Below are 23,604 nucleotides of genomic sequence, written 5' to 3'. Positions count from 1 at the left end.
GATAAATCATTTGAATTCTCTCTGCATATCAATACATTTTTACATAAAAAAAATATTTTTAAGTAATTTAAATATACATGTTTTTTTTACACCTGGACATTTATGTTTTGATGTGGATGATGTACCTCTGAGGTCTGGGCAGCCAGTTGTGAACAGTTACTGTCTGTGTGTGTAGAGTTTTGCATTTGATCTCTTCAGTTATTGTGCCTTCAGCCTTCGGAGGCTCAGCTGTGCCTTGCAAAATGTACAATATTCCACTGCCATCAGGAAAGGAGAAAAATACAGAGCCCTGCAACAAACAACACAACACATGGTTAAAAGACATGCATTTCATGCTAGCAGAGTGCTAAAACATGTTAACATGTTCAGACATCCAAACCTGCAAATACTTACTTCAGGGAGGTACTCCCTCGACCCCCATCTACTACTTTATTTATCTTAAACAAGCATGTTAAATGTATGCTAATGTTAACCATGTCAAACAACATGTTAACTCCCGCTAGAAAACTGTTAACAAGCATGTTAAATGTATGCTAATATGTTAACCATGTCAAACAACATGTTAACTCCTGCTAGAAAACTTTCAACAAGCATGTTAAATGTATGCTAATATGTTAGCAATGTCAAACAACGTGTTAACTCCTGCTAGAAAACTTTCAACAAACATGTTATTTTATAATATGGTATCCATGTTAAAACAAGCTAGCATCATGCTAACTCACGTTAATAACATGATCACTCACTCCTTTTCCTTCAGCATATTCCTTTTTTTATCAGGGGTGGTCACAAAAAAATGAACCAACAATTCCTCTGGCACATGTTTTACCAGTGAATGCTCTGCAAACTAGCCCTGAGGTGCACTAACCCAAGTACTGAGCCCTGAGAGTTCATAAACACTCACACACTATGGCCAATTTACTGTTTTAGGGGAAAACTGGAGCACCCAGAGGAAATGTAGCAATTCACATGATTTAATAAAAAAATTACGCAAGCAATACACTTTAACATGCTATCATCATGGTAAATTATGGTTGAAAGATATCAAAACAATTTAATTCAAGTAAAGACAACACTAGCAATGTTTTAAAAATGCTAGCAACATGCTAATAAAACAGCAGAGGGGTATGAAGTCATTAAAAATATCTAAATTTGTCGCAGCATTAGGCATACACTGCCATTAACAATTCCTGTGGGGTTTTTATATTGACAATTGTGACATTTGTTTTTCACTTTAATAGCTTCTCCAAAAATAAAAAATAATGACTGGAAGATCTCTCATCTTGTCTAGACAGTGTCACACCTCATGCTTCTCCCCATCAGTAGTCATGACCAGCGGCTTGTATGTGATCTCATAGGTGTTCTGTTGAGTAGGCTCAGTGAGGAGAGTGGGTGGCCCGCTCCAGTGCTCTCCCTCTATGACACATTTGAGAGTCCACTGCTGGTTAATGCGGATGGGCAAAGCCAGAGACTGTGTGCACTGACTGCGCACCTGACATGCGAAATTCACCACCTGCTCGCACAAAAGAGAAAAAAAGCAAGAAATAGACAGTAACATGATGAACAGTCCAGCCTTTTAACTTCTCAACATTTTTCTAAGTAAATTTGCAACATTCAAATACTTAGTGAAGGAAAGTGACACTGTTGCATTCAGTGTTTTCTTCAGTCTATTACCTCTGGTGCGACTGGTGAGACAATGCAGGAGCCAGTGAGAGTGAGTTTTAAAGATTTTCCCCCTTCTACTGAACAGCAGAGATCATCATAACGGAGGTCTTGTCTTAGCTCTGTAGGCGCAAAGGTCACTTCAAGTGAAACTTCCATCCCTGGGGTGATGTAGCCTTCAGCTGGTGAAATGGTGAAATCTGGAGCAAAACTCTTTACATCCCATTTGAATCTGAGAAGAATGTGGAAAAGTTCATTTGTACTATACATTTGACATGGTATAGTATTGTCATTTAGACTAATTTACAGAACTAACTGTACATTTTAGTATGCAACCAGTCACCAAATTTGAAAAATTCCTAATTATTCAGTGGAGTCAGAAGTTTGGGATCAGTAAGGTTTTGTTTGTTGTTTTAAATGAAGCTATGAAGCTGCATTTGTTTGAATAAAAATATCAACCCAGGCTCATCCTGAAAACGTACCGCTATATACAGTACATTTTTGGAGAGTGCCAATTACGTCCCAGGAGCTACGTTTTTTGACAGTCTTTGTTTTCACGAATCCACCAGAGCCCGCTGTGTATGCTTTTTGAGATCTCAAATTTTTCTCTCTTCTTGCGTAAATTCCGCTTTTGACTGACTGACTGACTGACCGATCAACAGACCCACCCTCCTTCTTTTCTAAACCAAATCAATAGTGTTTTCAAAAGCCCCGATTGACGTCTAGATTAGATACACGGCCAGCAGGAAGTGCAATATGCACATCAATATAGCAGCATTTTTTATCACACTGTATAACAATAATTGATATTTTACAGTACTGTGATAGTTGGGTACAGGGTTAAGGTGGGGGTCGGCATTAAAAAATACAATTTATTGGGTAATTCAATAGATTGCATAAATAATACTTAATACAACTACTGTTTTTATGTTACTGTGACGGTTGGGTTTAGGTTTGGGGTGGTGATAGACGTTAATAAAATACAATAAATGGGAAATGTAATAAATAAATAACTCTCGTTAACTTAGCCTTAACCATATCCGATCTAACAACAACCCAGATTTTTTCCATGTTTTCAGATTTTACCCTATTCCCACTAGCACATGTTATTTAGTTAGTTATTATACACCAAATTGTTATTTATTTGTTTATTTTTTGGCTTCTGTTTTTGTCTTGCCCACTCTCTGGAACTGTTTTCAGTATACACAAACCCAGTCGTTGTGGTCAACTCCTCTCTGCATCTCAAGTCCACTGCAAGCCACTGGGCAAACTGGTAACAGCAGGAAAGCTGTCCATAAAAAGGTTAGCGGTCAGCTGGTAAGCGCAAACAGGAACAGCGTCATACCACCCCATATAGCATTCATTTTAAAGACAAAATTCAACCATACATACCTCTGGCTACATAAATCAAAATTTCCAGAAATGTATACAGGGCTATGTTTTCAGAATGAACTTTGAAAAATGTAGTAATAACAGTAAAATTGTGCAATATTATTACAGTTTACTCTAACTGCTTTCTTATTGAATATAGTTTAAAATTCTATTTATTTCACTGAATATTTAGCACCTTTTCTATTTTCTTCAGTGTCAAGTGATCCTTCATAAATCCAATTAGGATGATTTGATGCTTAAAGGGATAGTTCACCCAAAAATTTAAAATTCTGTCATCATTTACTCATCCGACACAATTTCTCTCTTCTGTTGTACTCAATGTAAAATATATAGTACTGAAGAATGTTGGGGGAAAAACAGCCATTGACTTCCATTGGCTGCTTTTACCCAACATTCTTCAGAATAGAAGATATAAATTAATAAATGTTTTGAACTACCTGAGTATGAGTCAATGGTGAGGTAACTTTCACTTTTGGGTGAAACCAAAACCAAAAAAAACAACAACATTAAAACCATTGGTTGATAGTTTGTCAAACAATTTATGTCATAGGGCTGCCTATGCAAACATTATTTGATTGGGGGACAGTGTGAAGCCTGCTGCGCTGTAATTTGTCTACTGTGTCTGTCTGTGTGTCTGTTTTGCTCTCTCTACAGATGCGCTGCAACATTGCGGGGCATAATCAGGTGGATGGGGAACAGCTGAGTCTCAGTGTGCGCTCTTTTATCAGCTACCTGCTACTGTTTGAGACAGACTCTTTTCCTGATGCTAAGGGTTGGACGGAGACCAGCGGCGTGCGAGTTGGCGAGACATTTTGCCCAATATTTGGTCACAGTGGGCTTAAAATAAACTTTTGAAACGTGACTTTTGGCTTCCCCCTCTATTTTCCTTGTTTCGCCTCGAGGGGGCTTGCCCATTTAGGTGTTGTGACATGGAAACACGGTGTGAGAAAAATGCACAGAAGGAAGGAACTATATTCCTTTGAACCATGGAATAAAAATGGTTGCGGATGACTCCAGCAAAGATGTATTTTGCATTAAGTTCCCTGTTCAGATTGTAAGCTGAAAGCCAAAACTGAAGCCAAGATAAAATGCTTACAAAGAGATGTGATTATTAACAGAAGCATCTGAAAGATTGACCAAACACCTTTAAGATTTATTATAGTAGATTCAGATTTTATATTATTATCTTTTCTATTCATAACAGATTTGATTAATTCAAGCTCTAGCTGCTGTGTGGCTAATTCTAAGCTATTCCATCAAGCATTTTATGCATAAACATGTACCTCGCACCAATGTCTCCTGAGTTGTGCATGATAATACGACGAGTGGCTTGGCATCGCTGGACCACAGCTCCAAACTGTAGGTAGTCAATGTCCAGCCTGACCTCCACTGCCTGGCAGCAGCCCTTCATGACCAGCAGGGGGCGAACAGCACCTAAACACTCCAACTGCAGCTCCTCTGTGAAGGGAGGCATGCGCTGCTGAGGAGAGAAGAGAAGCTCAACCGCACAGCGGCCACCTCCCTCTTTAAGTGTTACCTGGCCATCTGGACGCACTGACAAGATCTGAAGGGAGAAAAAAAAGACTGTTTTCATCTGATGTATGCTGTTTGGATCATTTTTAAATTTTGCTGGAGAATATGACAATCAGGTTTTACACAAGCTTGTGGAAAATACCAGAGCAGCAACAACAACAACAACAACAAATATATATATATATATATATATATATATATATATATATATATATATATATATATATATATATATATATATATATATATATATAAATATATATATATATATATATATATATATATATATATATATATATATATATATATAAATATATATATATATATATATATATATATATATATATATATATATATATATATATATATATATATATATATATAAATAAGTGATTTTTAAAATTAACATTAATTATTATTCTTGTTATTTTAAATTAAATAATGCAAAAATAAAAAATATATATACTGTAAATTTACACTGTAAATAGACTCCATTCTATATACTCTACATTACTATTCTAAAGACTAGAATTTAAATAATAAACAAGTCAGCAAAGATACCATAAATTCATCAAAATGACAGACATTACATATTTTTAAAAAGTTACAACAGATTTCTATTTTAAAATATATATATATTTTTTAACAAAAATGTTATAAGCACCATGGGCCCTATATTATACACGCGGCGCAATAAGGCACAAGACATGTTTGGTGTAATTTGTTGCTATTTTTTAGACCATAACAACTCAACAACATTTAGCGCAGTTTACATTTTAAAGTAGTTTTGAAACAATTCTTTGTGCTTAACAAACTAAAATAAATGTGTAGGCTAAAGGGTGTCCTCAGTGGAGTGAGTTTCTACCATTTGCTAACTCCACAAAAGTAATGGAAAAAAGTAAAGAGTAAAAGTAAAGTAAAGAGAAACACCAAATAGAGGAGGCTCATTCTTTATCGTCCCACTTTAGATGGTTTGTTTAACTGTTTTCTCGCTAGTGAAGCATTCAGTTTTTCCACTTACAAATTTTACCTTGTAAATAGCAAATGCACTATGGTGCGATGAAACTGACTCTCAAAGGAAAGAGAGACGAAACTCTGATTGGTTCAATGCACTTTACTGTATGTTCAAAACACAACCATAACTCATGCGCAAAGCATATTTTTCCATCCATGAAACAGCAAAAGGAGATTCAGACACGCCCTTAATGCTTTTGCACCATTCACTTTAGACTTTGCACCTAGATCATTAAAATAGAGCCCCAGACTGTTTTCAACACAGATTAAAATACAAAAAAAGATGTTTCTTGAGCACCAAATCACCATATTACAATGATTTGATGATCTGAAGGATCGTGTGACACTGGATTAATGATGCTAAAAATTCAGCTTTACTATCACAGCAACAATATACATTAAAATAGAAAAACAAGTAAAACTGTAATAGTATTTCACAATATTACTGCCTTACTGCATGCTTAATCAAATAAATTCTATTTTAATGGTCAACTTTATGTTTTATCCCAAATCTTTTTCAAAAATCTTATCAACTCCCTATACTTTTGAATGATGGTGTCCATGTGCACAAACTGTACCGCATACTTACCTTGGAGTGGTGAAGAGAGTTATCAGAATGTCTGTGAAGACAAAAAGTCAAGGAACAGTGGCTGTTATTCACAAGGGAAACCAATTTCCGACTTTGCTGGCCAATCTGCAGAGCTCCAAAATTGACCACTCTGTGTGCCGGGTCCTCTAAATCAATCTAGGACCACAATAAAAACAGTGGAGGATGAATAGCTGTACATCCGAACGATGAGATCGTATTAAATCTACCAAACCCTTTTTATAACCTTCATCTCAGCACCCTGTCCCAGGATCTCCACAACTCGTTTTGCACACTTATTCATCTCAAAAACCACCTTCTCATGGTAACGAACTGCTTTACGTGGGTAGAATGACATAAGAACCTCCACAGAGCCACCAGGAGAAAGGACCAAAGGGGTAAAGTTCACTTCCAGGACGGTTGTGTTGGAGAACAAGCAGTCTAGACTAAATAAACATCAATGTGTTATAAAAACTAAACATACAATTTTACTTTTAAAACTGTTGAACATCATCTACCTGATTGCGCTGCTGCTTCTGTTGCTGATCACCAGTGTGTGTGTAGCAGGGACCATACCAGAACAATATGTGAATTGCAGTCCAAAATTATGCTTGAGGGAAGAAAATTCCAGATCTGGAGCTACAGCTGAACCCATCAGGGCACAACAGAATATTGGACCATTCTTTATCTACAAAAAGAGGAAAGAAAGTGATTACCAGAACAATCATGTAAATAAACTGTTGATCTTATTCTGCAATTTCTAAATTATCTTTTTATTTTCGAATTTCCTATTCATTTGCCTATGTGGAAATGACTACATCGCAAACAAATGCTTTTCTTTTCTTTTCTTTTTCAAATACACTCACTGGCCATTTTATTAGATACACCTGTCCAACTGCTGGTTAAGGCAATTTCTAATCAGCCGATCTGCCGCAGTTCAAACCGAGCATCAGAATGGGGAAGAAAGGCGATTTAAGTGACCTGCCAGCTAAAAACAGAAAATTGAGGCTACAATTCACACAGGCTCACCAAAAGTGAACAATAGAAGATTGAAAAACATTGCCTGGTCTGATGAGTCTACTTTTCTGCTGCAACATTTGGATGGTAGGGTCAGAATTTGGCATCCACAACATGAAAGCATGGATATATCCTACCTTGTATTCTTGGCACACTTTGGGTCCATTAGTACCAATTGAGTATTGTGTCAATCATCTCAGACTGGTTTCTTGAACATGACAATAAGTTCACTGTACTCAAATGGCCTCCACAGTCACCAGATCTCAATCCAGTATAGCAATAAATACCTTTGGGATGTGGTGGAATGGCAGATCCGCATCATGGATGTGCAGCAGACAAATCTGCAGCAACTGCATGATGCTATCATGTCAATATGGACCAAAGTCTCTGAGGAATATTTCTAGTACTTCCTTAGATCTAAAGGCAAAAGGGGGTCCAACCCGGTACTAGTAAGGTGTACTTAACAAAGTGGCCAATTAGTGTAGTTGCTGCATAGTTTCTAGTCCAAATATCTAAAAATACTTAAATCAAGAAACATTTTCTAGACAAGAAAACAATTTGGTCTTGTTTTTGCAACGACGAGTCACACAAATGCTGTTGCAAAGTTTGCAGTACACACATGCACACAGATTTGACTTTGTACTGCTTTTGCACATCTGGTAGAGGCAAATATGACAGGATACACATTAATATACACTGTTATATTGTTTATGCTACTGTACAAAATAAACTAAACTTAATGCCCAAAAACTGGGAATCCTGTTGTTTGTTTGAAGCATTCTCTGATGCAAATCCAGTGGTTATTGTTAGGAATTACATATCATTTTTTTTTTGTTGTTGTTTCTTTATTACAAACATGCAATGATTTAAAAACGTTTTAAGCTTATAAATCTCATTTTTGAGGTGCAGCTAATCACAGAGAGTTGAAACAGATCTTTTAATCCCAGTTTCTTTGCAAGTCTTGCCTTGTGGATATGATTACAGTATATGTGTTACTATTGAGACAAGTTAATACGCGGCTGTCAGTTAATTTGGTGGGCAGGAAAAACCACATTCATACATCACGTTTCAGTGGGCCTCAAAATTGCAGGGTTTTGGATCCTATTTTAAGTTCAGAAAATTAAAAAAAAAAAAACTTATTGTGTTTATATCACTCCAATATGACTGTGGACACACTATACCTACAAGCAGTTCTGTCCAAATAGTTTTCAAAAGATGATTTTGCATGATAGGTGCCCTTTAAAACAAGCAAAATAATCTGCCAATGATGTAAGCAAAATCATCTTGTTTTTCATTTTGACAAACTTATTATGCTTTCCCCATTGGCAGATTATTTAGCTTGTTTTAAGAAAAAAAACTCACTTAATTATGTTGGCTTGAGAAAGCCAACATACTGTAATGCTACTTAAACTTATTCTTATTATTATTATTATTATTATTATTATTCCGGCTTCTGACTTAAAAAAGCAATCGCTTCTCCTCCCAGGGCTTAGATGCTACAAGCCCCAAATTTGGTCAAAAGCTGCCTACTGCTCATGAGATAGTTGCTGTATGTCCTCATGCCGATAAGATTTGTAGTTTTTGAATAAAAAATGTTTTAATTAAAAAATTGTATCGAGTATTTGGGGCATATAAAAAAGTATACAATCCTCAAATTTGGCCAAAAGATGTGTTTGAAATTACTGATAATTATCATATTTATTTGGTGTAATTATAAATAACAGTTTTCCTATAAATATTTTTTTTATATTAAATTTGTAAAATTCAGACTCAAAGCGTGTCAGAGTGTCCACGAGATGGCGCCAGAAGACTATTTTTGAGCCCTTTGTAATTTAGCAATGGCCCTTTAAGAGGCACATTTATATTATGCTCGCAGTGAACTCCATAAAGCGTAATAAAACTGATCTGGATGCAGAATCATCCGCGTCGGAATCGACCCGCATGCATTTCTGTCTGCTACCCTGTGAGTTTTAAAATGCATGCCTCTGATGCTGGCAGAAACATAACTTTACTTCAGATATTTCTTTCAAAACAGAATATTCTGTGCCGTGAAAAAGCCTTCTCCTCTACTTGTGATAATGAAAATGAAAGCCATGCGAACATTCACGTATATTACACAATAAACATATTTAATATAAAATCATTCTAACTTTATTTTTAATCCTTATTTTAACCCTCTAAAAACAGCTATGTCCTTGCCACAAAACTAATAATCCATCTTCAAAACCTACAATTTCTTTCCATTCGGTCCGGTCGGACCTGAACGTCTTTATACCGTTGTAATCACGTGTAAATTCTAACAAAGACAATGTTTGCACTTTTTAAATCACATTTTATTTATTGTGCAAAAACAGTATTATAATGTTTTAAAGCAAAAATGTTAACAACACTTATTTACAAACAGTAAAAATAAAGTGTCATCATTTGGGAAAACATCATTTGGGAAATATTTAAAAAAGGAAAAAAAAAATCAAATGGGGGTTAATAATTCTGACTTCAACTGTATGTATATATATATATATATATATATATATATATATATATATATATATATATATATATATATATATATATATATATATATATATACATACACACATACACACATTTATGGTTAGTGTTATAAAAATTATTTTTTATCCCCCTTTTATGTTGGCAAAAACATAAGTTTACTTCAGATATTTCTTTCAAAACAGAATATTCTGTACCGCAAAAGAGCCTTCTCCTCACTTGTGATAATGACAATGAAAGCCAAGCTTTTGGTCTATGCTGTACCAAAAAAAAATAAAATCACCCAGGTGATGACAACTAAATATTACGATTATAACATTGTGTTAGTGGCCAGTGGGGTGGAACAACGTCATTGGTCAGAATTAACCACGTGATGAAGACGTCCTATAATATTGTATTTAATGCGATTTTCTTCCTGTAAACTGTATATATAACTATAACTATATATATAACGCTGCAAATTACTGTAAATTGACTGTACTCTATATTAACTGCAAAACTGATAAGATTGATTAAATAATAGACAAATTAACTAAATGTATGTGCTATTGTTTCATTAGTGTTTTAATTTAATATTTTTCTTCATATGATGTTTATTATAATGTAATTTTGTTCAGATTATAATATATACTATAAATACTAACTATACTATAGTGATCTGCATTAAACAACCTGAACAAATCAGTCCTCTCTCTCTCTCTCGATTTGATCAAAAATGTAAATGAGGCCTTCCGATTAACAGTCCAGTGGACCCTAGCAACAGCCTAGAAACCACTCAGAACACCTTAGCAACTACCTAGGAATGCCTTAGCAACATCTTAGCAACCGCCTAGCAACCACTTCTCAACCGCTGTGCTTCCTGCCAACTGCCTTTGAGTCCCCGGCGCAGTCACGTTGGCTTTCTCAAGCCAACATCAAAGTTCGTCAACGAACTTTAGGTTCTAGTTTTGTCATATTATTTCTTGTCATATTATAATTTTTTACTAGTCTAGAAAATGTAACTTGATTTAAGAATTCTTTACATATTTGGACTAAAATCAAGACAAAAATATGCATAGTAAAAATGTAAAAATGCATTTGTTTGCAGCGTAGAGATAACAAACAGCAGTTAACAGATAACTACCTGTACTACAAACAATTGTGTTGATGGCAATAAATAAAAATAAAAATAAGAATAAGAATAATCTAATAAAAATACTAGCAACATCAAGCAATATAACAAGTTTTTTATGGTTAAATATTAATGGAAGGCGACGCAGTGGCGCAGTAGGTAGCACGTTCGTCTCACAGCAAGAAGGTCGCTAGTTTGAGCCTCGGCTCAGTTGGCGTTTCTGTGTAGAGTTTGCATGTTCTCCCTGCGTTCGCGTGGGTTTCCCCCACAGTCCAAAGACATGCAGTACAGGTAAATTGCGTAGGATAAATTGTCCATAGTGTATGAGTATGTGTATGAATGAGTGTGTGTGGATGTCACACAGAGATGGGTTGCGGCTGGAAGGGCATCCGCTGCGTAAAAACGTGCTGGATAGGTTGGCGATTCATTGCGCTGTGGCGACCCCGGATTAATAAAGGGACTAAGTCGGCAAGAAAATGAATGAATGAAAGAAATATCAATGGAAGTGAATGAGATCGGAAGTCCCAAATCAATAAGGTTTTAATGACTTGCCTGACACATACATAAAATAATAAGGTCAATAAGAAGGCGAGGGTTTACCTTAATGGACAATGTCAGATCTTTGAGTACACATTTCCGCTGTGGACAGAAGGTCACGGTGAGAGAGCTCTGTCCACCAACAGCCACTGTGTCTGATTTAGGTTCAACCTGCAGATGGAGCTGGAGTGCTGCCGGTCCAGATAGATCATACTCAACATCCAAACTGAACTTCCCAGGATTAGAAACCACAAACGTGCATGTGGATTTATTGTTTAGCTCCACCTATTTTGGAAAACATATGAGAGGAAGTGGCAGAAAGCTTGATCTAAACGTTTTGTGTTGGAACTCTGCCAAAGATCAATCTATCACAAAGCACACATGAGGTAAATGACTTCACATAAATTTACACCTGTTTGAAGTCCACCGGATGGACTTGGTTTGATGAGAGCTCTGTGATGGATCTTTCAGGGCTCTCGTATCGCACATAAGCATTCATGCTGTAACACTCTCCTTTTACATTCATGGTCAGCGGCTGGAGCTTCCTCTGCACTGTGACTACTAGATTAAATGCCACATCTCCCTCCCGAGTAGGTGTGATCCATATGACCAAGGGGATCCTAAGACAATAGAAGATCAAATTATAAACTGTATTGATTAAAATAGGATATTATTATGTGAAGTCTTGTAAAATATCATGCCTATCATTGGCTGGGATGGTTCCCTCCATAGGATCTAGCACCAGTTTGTCCTGGTAGCCCTCAGAATGGCATGAAGACTTCTGAACCGTAAAATGGAATGGTTGGTCCTCTCTGTTCACCACAAAAACTGTCCGATGAGTTTCACAACCTGTACACAAAGGCAAAAGGTGACACCTGCTTAGCAGACTGACATACAGTTTGTCACCAATAATAGTGAACTTATGATTAACAGTTCCATTCGAATAAATCAAGTTGAAATAATGGTGGACAGTCCAATATTGTCAGACCAAAGTCACTTTAAGGCAAGTAATTTCACTCTGTGGCCATCTTTGAAATGCTTTGAAACTCAGGCATTCTGTTTAAATAGGGATACATCAAATTCTCCAAAATCTTAGGATTAATTTCATACTAGGAATCAACAATAAAAATAAACAACAATTGCCTCATTAGTTTCATTTCTAAACGTTTGAATCACACAAAATCTGCAGAAATTCATCAGTTCCAGAAAAACATCAGTCTATAGCGATCAATGATTGGCTCCAGTTTTGGATGTCATCATTTTAAAGAATGCCCATACAGTAAAAGTAAGTAGGGTTCAAGGTTATTTTGTATGGAACATCAGCTGAAACATTTATGCATACATTTCTGTAACATCATAAAGGTCATAGTAATTTATTTCTTTTGAATAAACTATCCCCTTAACATGGCAAAACATAGTATTTTATTGAAGCCTCACCTAATAGCAAGCTTCCCAGATTAAGGTGCGCTCGATCAATGAAGACTACAGGTTCATTAGCAATGCCCACCAGCAGGAAGGGCAAAGACAAACTGTGTTCAGGGATAAAGAAGGTCCAGAAGGATTCTGCTATATCCAAGTTGAGAACCTGATACTCAAACGAAACCTAGAAACAGATATTAACAGATATTGATGCATGCCTAAAGAGCATAATGTTTACACTTTATGATTCGTTAAAACAATAACAAATCACCTTCACTTCTTTCCCCGGCTGAATGGATTTGCTTGGTGTAAGACAACTGAAAGGAGATTTGGAGTCCTCACATCTCCAGGTAAAAGAGTATGGCTTGTTTGTGGGATTTATAATTCCAAATTCCCTAACAGAACATAATATATGAGAGCGAAAGATCAATCGCTGAGTATAATAATGTCAACCATATATTTAATTAAAGACAAGGTTGTCAATACACTCTTTATGTAGTAAACAATACAGTACACAAAGTACACTTCTGTTTAAAAGTTTAGAGAACTTTTTATAATAAATTAATACTTGTTTCCGAGAAGGGCAATTTAAATTGATCAAAAGTGATAAAAATAATTTGACAGATTCCAAATGTTTTCAATATTCTTTTAAAGAAAAAATGGCTGCTGAAATTTCAGCTTTGTAATCACAAATATGAGCACTGCCTGGTCAAAAAGTATGATTTTCAGAACATATTTTTTATTTATTTATTTTTGTCTAAACTAAACTTATCTTGACAGACTACATAACATATGCATATCATATATAATTTTTAAGTGTGAACAAGTGGGGTGACTGGAGCTTTATTATATATTTGCAACATTTTTTAACTTTAAATAATGAAGCGTCTGGGCTTTATTTCTTAAACAGCCATGTTGGAACATACATCCAATGCTCATATTTTAAAGATAAAATATGATAAAAGATAAGTGTTTATAGACCATTTTGAGGGGTGTAAACAAACAATAGTCCTAACGTATTTCCTGTTTTACATTTTTAATTTCCATAGCTTCCAGAATCCAAAAAGGGCCACATATTGACAAATAATGTTATGATAGCGGTTTTAACAATAAGATATGACTAAATTGCCTCTTGTTGCAGTTATGAAACAGTTTGACAACAAGCAGGACATGTTCATGGGCCAATAATATCTTTAACATTACAGCTAACTTACTGTATTAGATGCATATAATATTTGTCATACCTATTATATATGATGATTTATTATTCATCAATTCAGTTTTACCTGCAGACAGATGTGCCAATGCCCACTGAGGTGAACTCTATAACCCTAGTGTTGGGGTCCACCACGAGGTTACTGTGGGGCTCAGGGTTCCGCCTGTTTCCAGTAAGGTAGTCTGAATCCTTAAGGTGGAAATGACAGTATGGCAGTAAACAGCGTCCATTTACAGTGAATTCTGGGCTCTGATTGTCCTTTAGATTAGGGATGCTATAATAAAAAATTGAAGTGTTTATACATTAGCAGCGACAAATAAAAAATACATCAAAATCCTTCAATATTCTGTTACACAACAGTCATTAGTCATTCATTTATTCTAACAAACAAACTTTCTGTGTGACTGACCGGCAGATCAAACTGGCCTCAAACTCTGCCACCTCCAGAGGGGAGAACCGAATTTGGAAAGTTTGACACGTTCCTGGGCTAATACACCCTACAGCAGGCTCGACACTGAAGGGAGGAAGCTCTGGGTCTCCAACCAGCAAAGAAGACACACTTTGCAGAGAGCTCGCTGGTCTCTCTGGTGTCCTACTGCCTTGAGCCGAGCGGGACGTCCTACCTGATCAAGCAGATGTTTTGATTACATTGGTTTTATTTTATTTTATTTTTCCTGATTGTTCAAACTACTTATTTTAAATGAGCTAAATGAACACATATCCGCTTATATTTGTAAAAACAATTAAGTTAACTAAATTCTTTTATGTTTTCCCAACACAAATCGATTGTGTGGAACCCAGAATTTTTTACAGTGCAGAAACATAATTCTCTAACATAACATGCCTAAAACCACAATGCAAACGTTTACCTCCATGTTCAAAGCTTGTTATCTTTCCATATGTCTCCATTAGAATCTGCCAGGAATACTCCAGTTTAACAGTGCCTTTGTTTTCCATCTGGAGCCTAACAAACACAGGATCACTTAAGAAGTCCGTCCAGGCTAATTTTAGTCTGTTATGAGTGCATTTATACTTACTGAAAGACTCTGGTCTGGTACAGCATTGTGTCTTTGAAGTGGATGGGTCTGTTATCACACTGGAACTGGACATAATCGCATGTGGCACTAACTATCAGCTCAATCTCTCTTGAGGAGTTTTCTACCACAGTATGAGGAGGTTCAGGGTCTGTCACTACTTTCTGATCACAGAACAGATATAAGATCATAAGTGCTATATGCAGTGTAAGATTTCAGCATGTACAGTGTATGTAATTTAGTGTAGTGAAGCTTTTACTATGGAAGTGTAAACAATAAGGCGATTCTGACTGTATTTTTCCTAATCATAACCTAATTTTTCATAACTCTATAACAATTGTCGTTTTCTTGTAACTTTATTTATTGTAACAGTTACTACTTTATTTCTCTTAACAGAGAAACTTTCAACTGTGAACTAATATCTTAATTGCATTTTTTGTTTTAGTAAATCAGACCTTTTTCCTTTTAACTCCAACTTCAAAAATTAAAATTGTAATGTCAAATAAATAATTGACAAATATATGACAAATGCAAATGCATTTCTTATAATAACAACTTTAGTTATCAACATTTTACTTGATATCTCACCACTCCATATATATACACAGCTGAAGTCAGGATTATTAGCCCCCCCCTTTTCACAAATTATGTGTTAACAGAGGAAGGAAATTTTACAGTGAGTCTGATAATATTTTTTCTTCTGGATAAAGTTTTATTTTGGCTAGAATAAAAGCAGTTTTTTTAATTTCTTAAAAGCCATTTTAAGGACAAAATTATTACCCACCTTAAGTCTACAGAACAAACCATCGTTGTATAATAACTTGCCTATTTACCCTAACCTACCTAGTTAACCTAATTAGCCTAGTTAAGCCTTTAAATGTCACTTTAAGTTGTATAGAAGTATGAAATATTATTTTCTGTCATCATGGTAAAAATAAAATAAATCAGTTATTAGAAATTAATTATTAAAACTATTATGTTTAGAAATGTGTTGAAAAAAAAATCTTCTCTCTTTTAAAGAGAATTTGGGGGGAAAATTAAACAGGGGAGCGAATAATTCTGTATTACAATTGAAATGTAAGGTTTTCGAAAGGTGAATATCCACTAACTGTAATTGGAAATGAAGCCGAAAGGAAAAGTAAATCAGACTTTTTTTTCCTGCAATTGCAACATCATTACTTGAATATGTAACTTCACATATCACAATTGTAGCTTCATTTCCTATTGCACTATACTTGAATATTTCTTGTTATTGCAAATTGATATCTAAATTGCAAATGTATTTCTCGTAATCTTGACATTATTTCTTGTAATTGAACATTTATACAGTGATCATGACTCAATTACTTGTTATTGTGACTTCATACAGTGTTTATGACAAGTGTAAATTAATTTCTCCAATTTTTACTAGATATCTCACCTCTCTGATTTGAGTTTTTGTTATTGAGAGCTCATATACAGTAGGGAAAATAAGTATTGAACACGTGACCATTTTTCTCAGAAAACATCTTTCAAAAGGTGCTGTTGACTTGAAATTTTTCCCAGGTGTTGGTAACAACCAAAGAAATCCATATATGCAAAAAAAAACCAAGTCTAATTAGTTTACAAATTAAGTTATGCATATTAAAATAAAATGATGCAGGGAAAAAGTATTAAACACATAAAGAAAGGAAGGTGTAGAAAGGAAAAAAAGCCCAGACAGCAGCTGAGAAGCTCTCAATATTCATTTAGCAACCCTCTGCCTTTCCTCACTGTAAAATTAATATTAGCTTCTTCAGTTTAACATCTACATTACCAGCATGATGTAAATGAAAACAGGGTGGACATTTCAGTAAGACTGAAACACAGCCAAAGAAACTCTCATATGCTTCCAAAAAAAAAAAAAAAAACAAGCTGTAGAATGGCCTAGCCAATCACCTGACTTGAGTCCAATAGAAAATACAAATTAAAGATGAGATTTTAGGGACGAGACCCATAGAAGCATCAAGATTTTTATACTCTGTTGAAGTGTGTGAAAAACTCACACCTGGGCAATTCATGTGACTTTATTCTCCATACAAGGGGTCTCTTTACGCTGCTATCACCAAAAGTGCCTTTTATATAAAGTATTAAATATATTTCAGTAGTTCAGTACTTTCTCATTGTGTCATTTCATTGTTATTACACATAACTTATTTTTCATATTTTTAGTTTTGTTTTATTTTTATGTTTGTATTGTTTGGGTTTTCACCAAAATCTGGTTCAATTCCAAGTCAACAGCTCCTTTAGAAATATTAATCCTAGGAAAATAACTTGACGTGTTCAGTACTTATTTTCCATGCAGCACACTTGAAACTTTCAACTTTAGAGTGTTCAAAATGAATCTTACAAATTGTGAGTACTAAAGTGACTACTGCTGACATCTATCAGTGATTCTATGAAACTCACCTTCCGTTTAGTTGGCTGCTGTGAAGACTTATCTACATCCACCCATTTAACAGTCCTGTGACTATCATCCCAGTCGGGGACCTGGTCTACAGGCTGCTGAAAGGTAATACTGCTGAGTGCACATTTTATTGTTTGTGTGTTCAGCATAAGGGGCTCCTCTGAGCAGAAGGTCACTGTCACAACTTTGGAGCACTCGGCATGCAAATGGCCAACTTGTGGAGCAAAGCTCAGCTGTGGGCTATTGGGAAGCCATTCAAAGCGCAGCACCTTAGAGCTGTTTGGGTTTGTCATGGTGAAAGTTTCTTGATAAGTGCAGCCCACGTGACAGTCTCCAAAATCCAGATGGTCAGACAGACCTGGAAAAAGTATTTAGAATTGATAACTACCATATACTGTATAACACTATAAAGGTTTAAAAAAAAAATAAAAATTGTAACCCTTGTGTATCAATCAAATTGACTACTCTTTCATTATGCTAATGGCTGTTTTTGCCCCACTGACTTCCATTAAAATTATCCTATTGATTGCAAAGCCATGACACTATATATGTCACGGAATACAGGGAGACCCAATTGCAAGTAAAATAATTATTTATTGACTCAGACAGAATGACAGAAGGAAGAACGCAGGAAGATGATGAGTGAGTCAAGCGAGCAGCAGGAAATATAAATCGAACAGGGAGCACTGAAGAACAAGATCAGAGAGCCGCCAACAGAAAGGTACAAGAGTCCAAACACAGAGCTCTCCCCGCGACACACGACCAGAACTCAGCGACCGGAACCTGACAGGACACAGACAAACAGACGTGAAGAAAACGAACTGACACTGTGAGACAGAAACGCTGAACATATATAGGCGCGGTAATGCGCTGCACCTGTGGTCCACTGATTACAGCTGAGCGGTGCTGCGCACGGCAAGGCTGGTGACAGCGTACACGTGACCACCCAGCTGATAAGGTAAACACAACTGACAGCAACGCGACTATAACACAGACACAGAGACACCCAACACACACACTCATACACGCATATACGTAAACGCATAACGCACCACACCGTACACACACACACATACACACACGCAGACACATCATAGAAGAACAGACAGATCCACAATCGTGACAATACCCTCTCTCCTAGGAACGCCTCCTGGCGTTCCCAGACGAGCATACCTGGCGATTGTAATCATCGATAAGAGAGTGATCCAGTATGTCCCCGGCCGGAACCCAACTTCTGTGCTCAGGACCGTAACCCTCCCAGTCCACCAAGTACTGGAATCCTCGTCCCCTCCGTCTAGAGTCCAGAATGCGCTTAACCGAATAAGCAGTCTCCCCATCTACGAGACGCGGCGGGGGGGGAACTGGTGTGTGCGGATTAATTGCCGTATGAAAAACGGGCTTTACTTTAGATACATGGAACACGGGATGAATTCTCCTGTACGCTGGAGGTAATTTGAGGCGGATTGCCACAGGACTAATGATTTTAGTGACAATAAATGGGCCAATAAATTTAGGAGCTAGCTTATTACAAACGGTGCGGAGCGGAATATTCTTAGTTGAAAGCCACACTTTTTGACCGACAACGTAAACGGGAGGCTTAGACCGGTGGCGATCGGCTTTAGCCTTGGTGCGCACACCCACTTGGAGGAGGGTCTGTCTGGCCCTGCTCCAAGTGCGGCGGCACCTCTGGACAAAGGCGTGAACGGAGGGGACCGCGACTTCAGATTCCAGACTGGGAAAAACTGGTGGCTGGTAACCTAGACTACACTGAAACGGAGAAAGGCCCGTGGCCGACACTGGTAACGAATTATGTGCGTACTCCACCCACGAAAGCTGCTGACTCCAGGAGGAGGGATTCTGTGAGACCAAACATCGCAATGTGCGCTCAAGATCCTGATTGGCTCTCTCGGTCTGACCGTTACTCTGGGGATGAAAGCCAGACGAAAGACTCACAGTAGCCCCCAATAAACGACAGAATTCCCTCCAAAATTTAGAGATAAACTGAGGCCCCCTGTCAGAAACCACGTCCGTCGGGAGGCCATGAATGCGAAAGACGTGATTAATGACAGCAACCGCTGTCTCTCTGGCTGACGGTAATTTGGGCAGAGGGACGAAATGAGCAGCCTTCGAGAACCGGTCCACTACGGTTAAAATCACCGTGTTGCCGTTGGAGGGAGGCAGCCCCGTAACGAAATCTAGCGAGATGTGGGACCAGGGTCTCGAAGGTACTGACAGCGGCTGAAGGAGTCCCGCGGGTGGCCGATTGGAAGTCTTGGAAACAGCACACACAGAGCAAGCCAATACAAAATCACGCACATCACGAGCCAATGCTGGCCACCAGAATCGTTGTTTAATAACAAATGATGTGCGACTCACCCCAGGATGACAGGCTACTTTGGAGGAATGTCCCCATCGAATAACATCTGACCGAAGTTTCTCTGGCACGAATAACCGACTCGGTGGGCATCCAATCGGGGGCGTTACCCCATCTAAGGCTGCGCGAACCTTCGACTCTATCTCCCATGTGATGTTAGAAATAACAATCCGCTTAGGCACTACGGGTTCGAGTGACGATGTACGCTCCGAAGAATCAAAAAGACGGGATAACGCGTCGGGCTTAATGTTCTTAGATCCCGGTCTATATGAGATGGTGAAATTGAACCGTCCGAAAAATAACGCCCACCGAGCCTGCCTAGAGTTTAATCTTTTGGCGGATTTGATGTACTCAAGATTCTTATGATCGGTCCAGACGATAAAAGGGACCCCCGACCCCTCTAACCAATGACGCCACTCCTCCAAAGCAAGCTTGACGGCCAACAGCTCTCGATTACCAATGTCGTAATTACTTTCTGCGGCTGATAACCGATGAGAATAATACGCGCACGGGTGGATCTTGCCATCCGAGGAGGAGCGCTGGGACAGGATAGCTCCGACCCCGACCTCTGACGCGTCGACCTCCACCACAAACTGCCGGGAGGGATCAGGGGTTATCAGGATTGGAGCTGAAACAAAGCAGCCTTTCAGTTTTGAGAACGCAGCTTCGGCTGCGCTGGACCACCTGAACGGCGTTTTGGAGGAGGTCAAGGCGGTCAGAGGTGCGGCGAGCTGGCTGAAATTGCGAATAAATCGCCGGTAGAAATTGGCAAAGCCCAGAAACCTCTGCAGGGCCTTACGGGAATCAGGAGTTGGCCAATTTACCACAGCCTTAATCTTCTCTGGATCCATGCGCAACCCCTCGACTGACACGATATGCCCTAGAAAGGGAACAGACTGTGCATGAAAAACGCATTTCTCCGCCTTGACATAAAGACCATTCTCTAACAGCCTCTGAAGCACTCGCCTGACGTGCTGAACATGTTCCTGGAGAGAATGGGAAAATATCAGTATGTCATCCAGGTAAACATAAATGAACTGATCTATCATATCTCTCAGCACGTCATTGACGAATGCTTGGAAAACAGCCGGAGCGTTGGAAAGGCCGAAGGGCAGAACGCAGTACTCAAAATGCCCTCTGGGGGTGTTAAACGCTGATTTCCACTCATCCCCCGCTCTTATGCGAACCAAATGATAAGCATTGCGGAGATCTAATTTTGTAAAAAAGTTCGCCCCCTGCAGACGTTCAAAGGCTGAAGACATCAACGGCAAAGGGTATGTATTCTTGACCGTTATGTTGTTCAGCCCTCGATAATCAATGCACGGGCGAAGGGAACCATCCTTCTTTTTTACAAAAAAAAATCCCGCCCCCGCCGGTGAAGAAGAGGGGCGAATGATCTTGGCTGCTAGAGAATCAGAAATATATTTCTCCATGGCCTCCCTCTCTGGAGCAGAAAGCGAGTATAATTTGCCTTTAGGCGGAGACGTACCTGGCAATAAGTCTATTGCACAGTCATAGGGACGATGAGGAGGCAAAGAAGCAGCCCGGGACTTACTGAACACTCTCTTCAGGTCATGGTACTCACGGGGCACGTTTGACAGATCCATCTGCTCCTCCTGAAACACAGAACGAGAAACAGCAGAACAAGCAGACACTAGACAAGATTTATGACAGCTCTCACTCCAAGAAAGCACAGTATTATGTCCCCAATTAATGTGAGGTTTGTGCAAAACCAACCAGGGATGTCCCAAGATCACAGGAGTGGCAATAGTCTCTGTTAAAAAAAACTCAATAGTTTCGGAATGGTTACCAGAAGTAATGAGTCTTATAGGAGCAGTGGAGTGTGTGATGGTGGGGAGAGAAAGACCGCTAAGAGCGTGCACTGCGATAGGAAGAGAAAGGGGAACAACAGGGATTTTCAAACTGTACGCCAGCTTAGAGTCAATAAAATTCCCCTCGGCTCCGGAGTCGATGAGCGCATGACAGTGGTGCATGATAGAGTTAAAAGATAGATTGACTGGCAGCATGGTTGTGTTAGGGGACTTGTCAAGGGTGATTTCACCAGCCAGTAAACTCTTACCCGGCGACGAATTCTTATTCTTGGCTAGACACGAAGCCACAAAATGTCCAGCGACTCCACAGTACATGCATAGTCCTTCCATGCGGCGACGACGCCTCTCCTCCGTGGAAAGCCGAAATCTGCCCATCTGCATGGGTTCCGGCTCGAGATCAGATGAGGGGGGTTCAGAAGATGCAGCGAAAAAAGATTGCGTGGGAAGAGGTGGAGTGTGCAGTTTCTTGTGGGAACCTCTCTGTTGTAACCGAGTGTCCACTCTGATGGCTAAATCAATAAGCCCATCCAGTGTCTTAGGCAGATCCATGACGTAGATTTCATCTTTAATATAATCTGCTAGTCCGTGCAAAAACATGTCCCACTGAGCTTCGGCATTCCATTTACATTCGGCCGCCAGAGTACGAAAGTCAATGGAATATTCAGCAACACTCAACTTATTCTGTCTGAGTTCAGCGAGCTTACGAGCCGCCTCTCTGCCAGAGACCGCTCGGTCAAACACAGTTTTTAACTCCTCTGAGAAAGCTTTAAAGGAGTTACAGCAGGGGAGTTTACGCTCCCAAACAGTGGTACCCCAAAGTGCCGCTTTACCTGTCAGCAAATTGATCGTAAACGCCACCTTACTCTCTTCGTTAGGGAAAGACGAAGGCTGTAGCGTGATGTAAAGTGAACACTTTGCTATAAATGACCGGCACAATTCTGGTTCGCCGGCGTAACATGCTGGTGGTGGAAGTCGCGGTTCAGTGGATCTGGGGGTCTCTTCTAGCGCATGAGCTGCTGGTGGAATGGTGGGAGAAGCTTGCTGGACAGCTTCAGCACGAAGCTCAGAACCCAGTCTCTGAACCTGAGTCGTGAGCTCAGAAACTTGAGTGACCAGCGCCTCAATGGCCTGGCCGGTCACTGCCATTTGTTTGTCCTGATGATCCAGTCGGGCTGAATTGTGGGCGAGGAAATCCTGGATTTTGGTGACACTTGCTGGGTCCATCTCAGTGGTCAGTTCGTTCTGTCACGGAATACAGGGAGACCCAATTGCAAGTAAAATAATTATTTATTGACTCAGACAGAATGACAGAAGGAAGAACGCAGGAAGATGATGAGTGAGTCAAGCGAGCAGCAGGAAATATAAATCGAACAGGGAGCACTGAAGAACAAGATCAGAGAGCCGCCAACAGAAAGGTACAAGAGTCCAAACACAGAGCTCTCCCCGCGACACACGACCAGAACTCAGCGACCGGAACCTGACAGGACACAGACAAACAGACGTGAAGAAAACGAACTGACACTGTGAGACAGAAACGCTGAACATATATAGGCGCGGTAATGCGCTGCACCTGTGGTCCACTGATTACAGCTGAGCGGTGCTGCGCACGGCAAGGCTGGTGACAGCGTACACGTGACCACCCAGCTGATAAGGTAAACACAACTGACAGCAACGCGACTATAACACAGACACAGAGACACCCAACACACACACTCATACACGCATATACGTAAACGCATAACGCACCACACCGTACACACACACACATACACACACGCAGACACATCATAGAAGAACAGACAGATCCACAATCGTGACAATATAATCACACACTCTTGATTGTTGGTGGTTTTCCCTGTTGAGAGAAAATGTTGTAAGTCATTTTTACTGTTGATCATGTTGGAATATCTAGCCAATTCCAAGCGTGTTCAATAAAAAAGATCA

General features: G+C 38.8%; 1 protein-coding gene across 3 annotated transcripts in view; it reads right to left on the bottom strand.

The window, feature by feature from the left end:
- Positions 1 to 23,604, bottom strand: part of hydin (HYDIN axonemal central pair apparatus protein) — a 147,174-nt gene that overhangs the window by 5,173 nt on the left and 118,397 nt on the right. For all 3 annotated transcript variants that reach the window (XM_087292113.2, NM_001114415.2, XM_087292114.1), the window contains 17 exon segments: positions 17,457 to 17,812; positions 15,033 to 15,193; positions 14,865 to 14,959; positions 14,405 to 14,618; positions 14,066 to 14,269; positions 13,051 to 13,174; positions 12,798 to 12,963; positions 12,062 to 12,209; positions 11,773 to 11,980; positions 11,424 to 11,645; positions 6,703 to 6,872; positions 6,432 to 6,630; positions 6,188 to 6,343; positions 4,335 to 4,615; positions 1,672 to 1,891; positions 1,301 to 1,510; positions 126 to 289 (listed from right to left, as the gene is read on the bottom strand). In XM_087292113.2, coding sequence (XP_087148239.1) covers positions 126 to 289; positions 1,301 to 1,510; positions 1,672 to 1,891; positions 4,335 to 4,615; positions 6,188 to 6,343; positions 6,432 to 6,630; positions 6,703 to 6,872; positions 11,424 to 11,645; positions 11,773 to 11,980; positions 12,062 to 12,209; positions 12,798 to 12,963; positions 13,051 to 13,174; positions 14,066 to 14,269; positions 14,405 to 14,618; positions 14,865 to 14,959; positions 15,033 to 15,193; positions 17,457 to 17,812 — 3,298 coding nt within the window.

This window comes from Danio rerio, chromosome 18, assembly GCF_052040795.2.
Source record: "Danio rerio strain M-AB ecotype USA chromosome 18, GRCz13ab, whole genome shotgun sequence".
NCBI classification, from domain to species: Eukaryota; Metazoa; Chordata; class Actinopteri; order Cypriniformes; family Danionidae; genus Danio; species Danio rerio.
The sequence above is the reverse complement of the archived record's forward strand: the minus strand, read 5'-3'. Positions and strand labels throughout refer to the sequence as shown.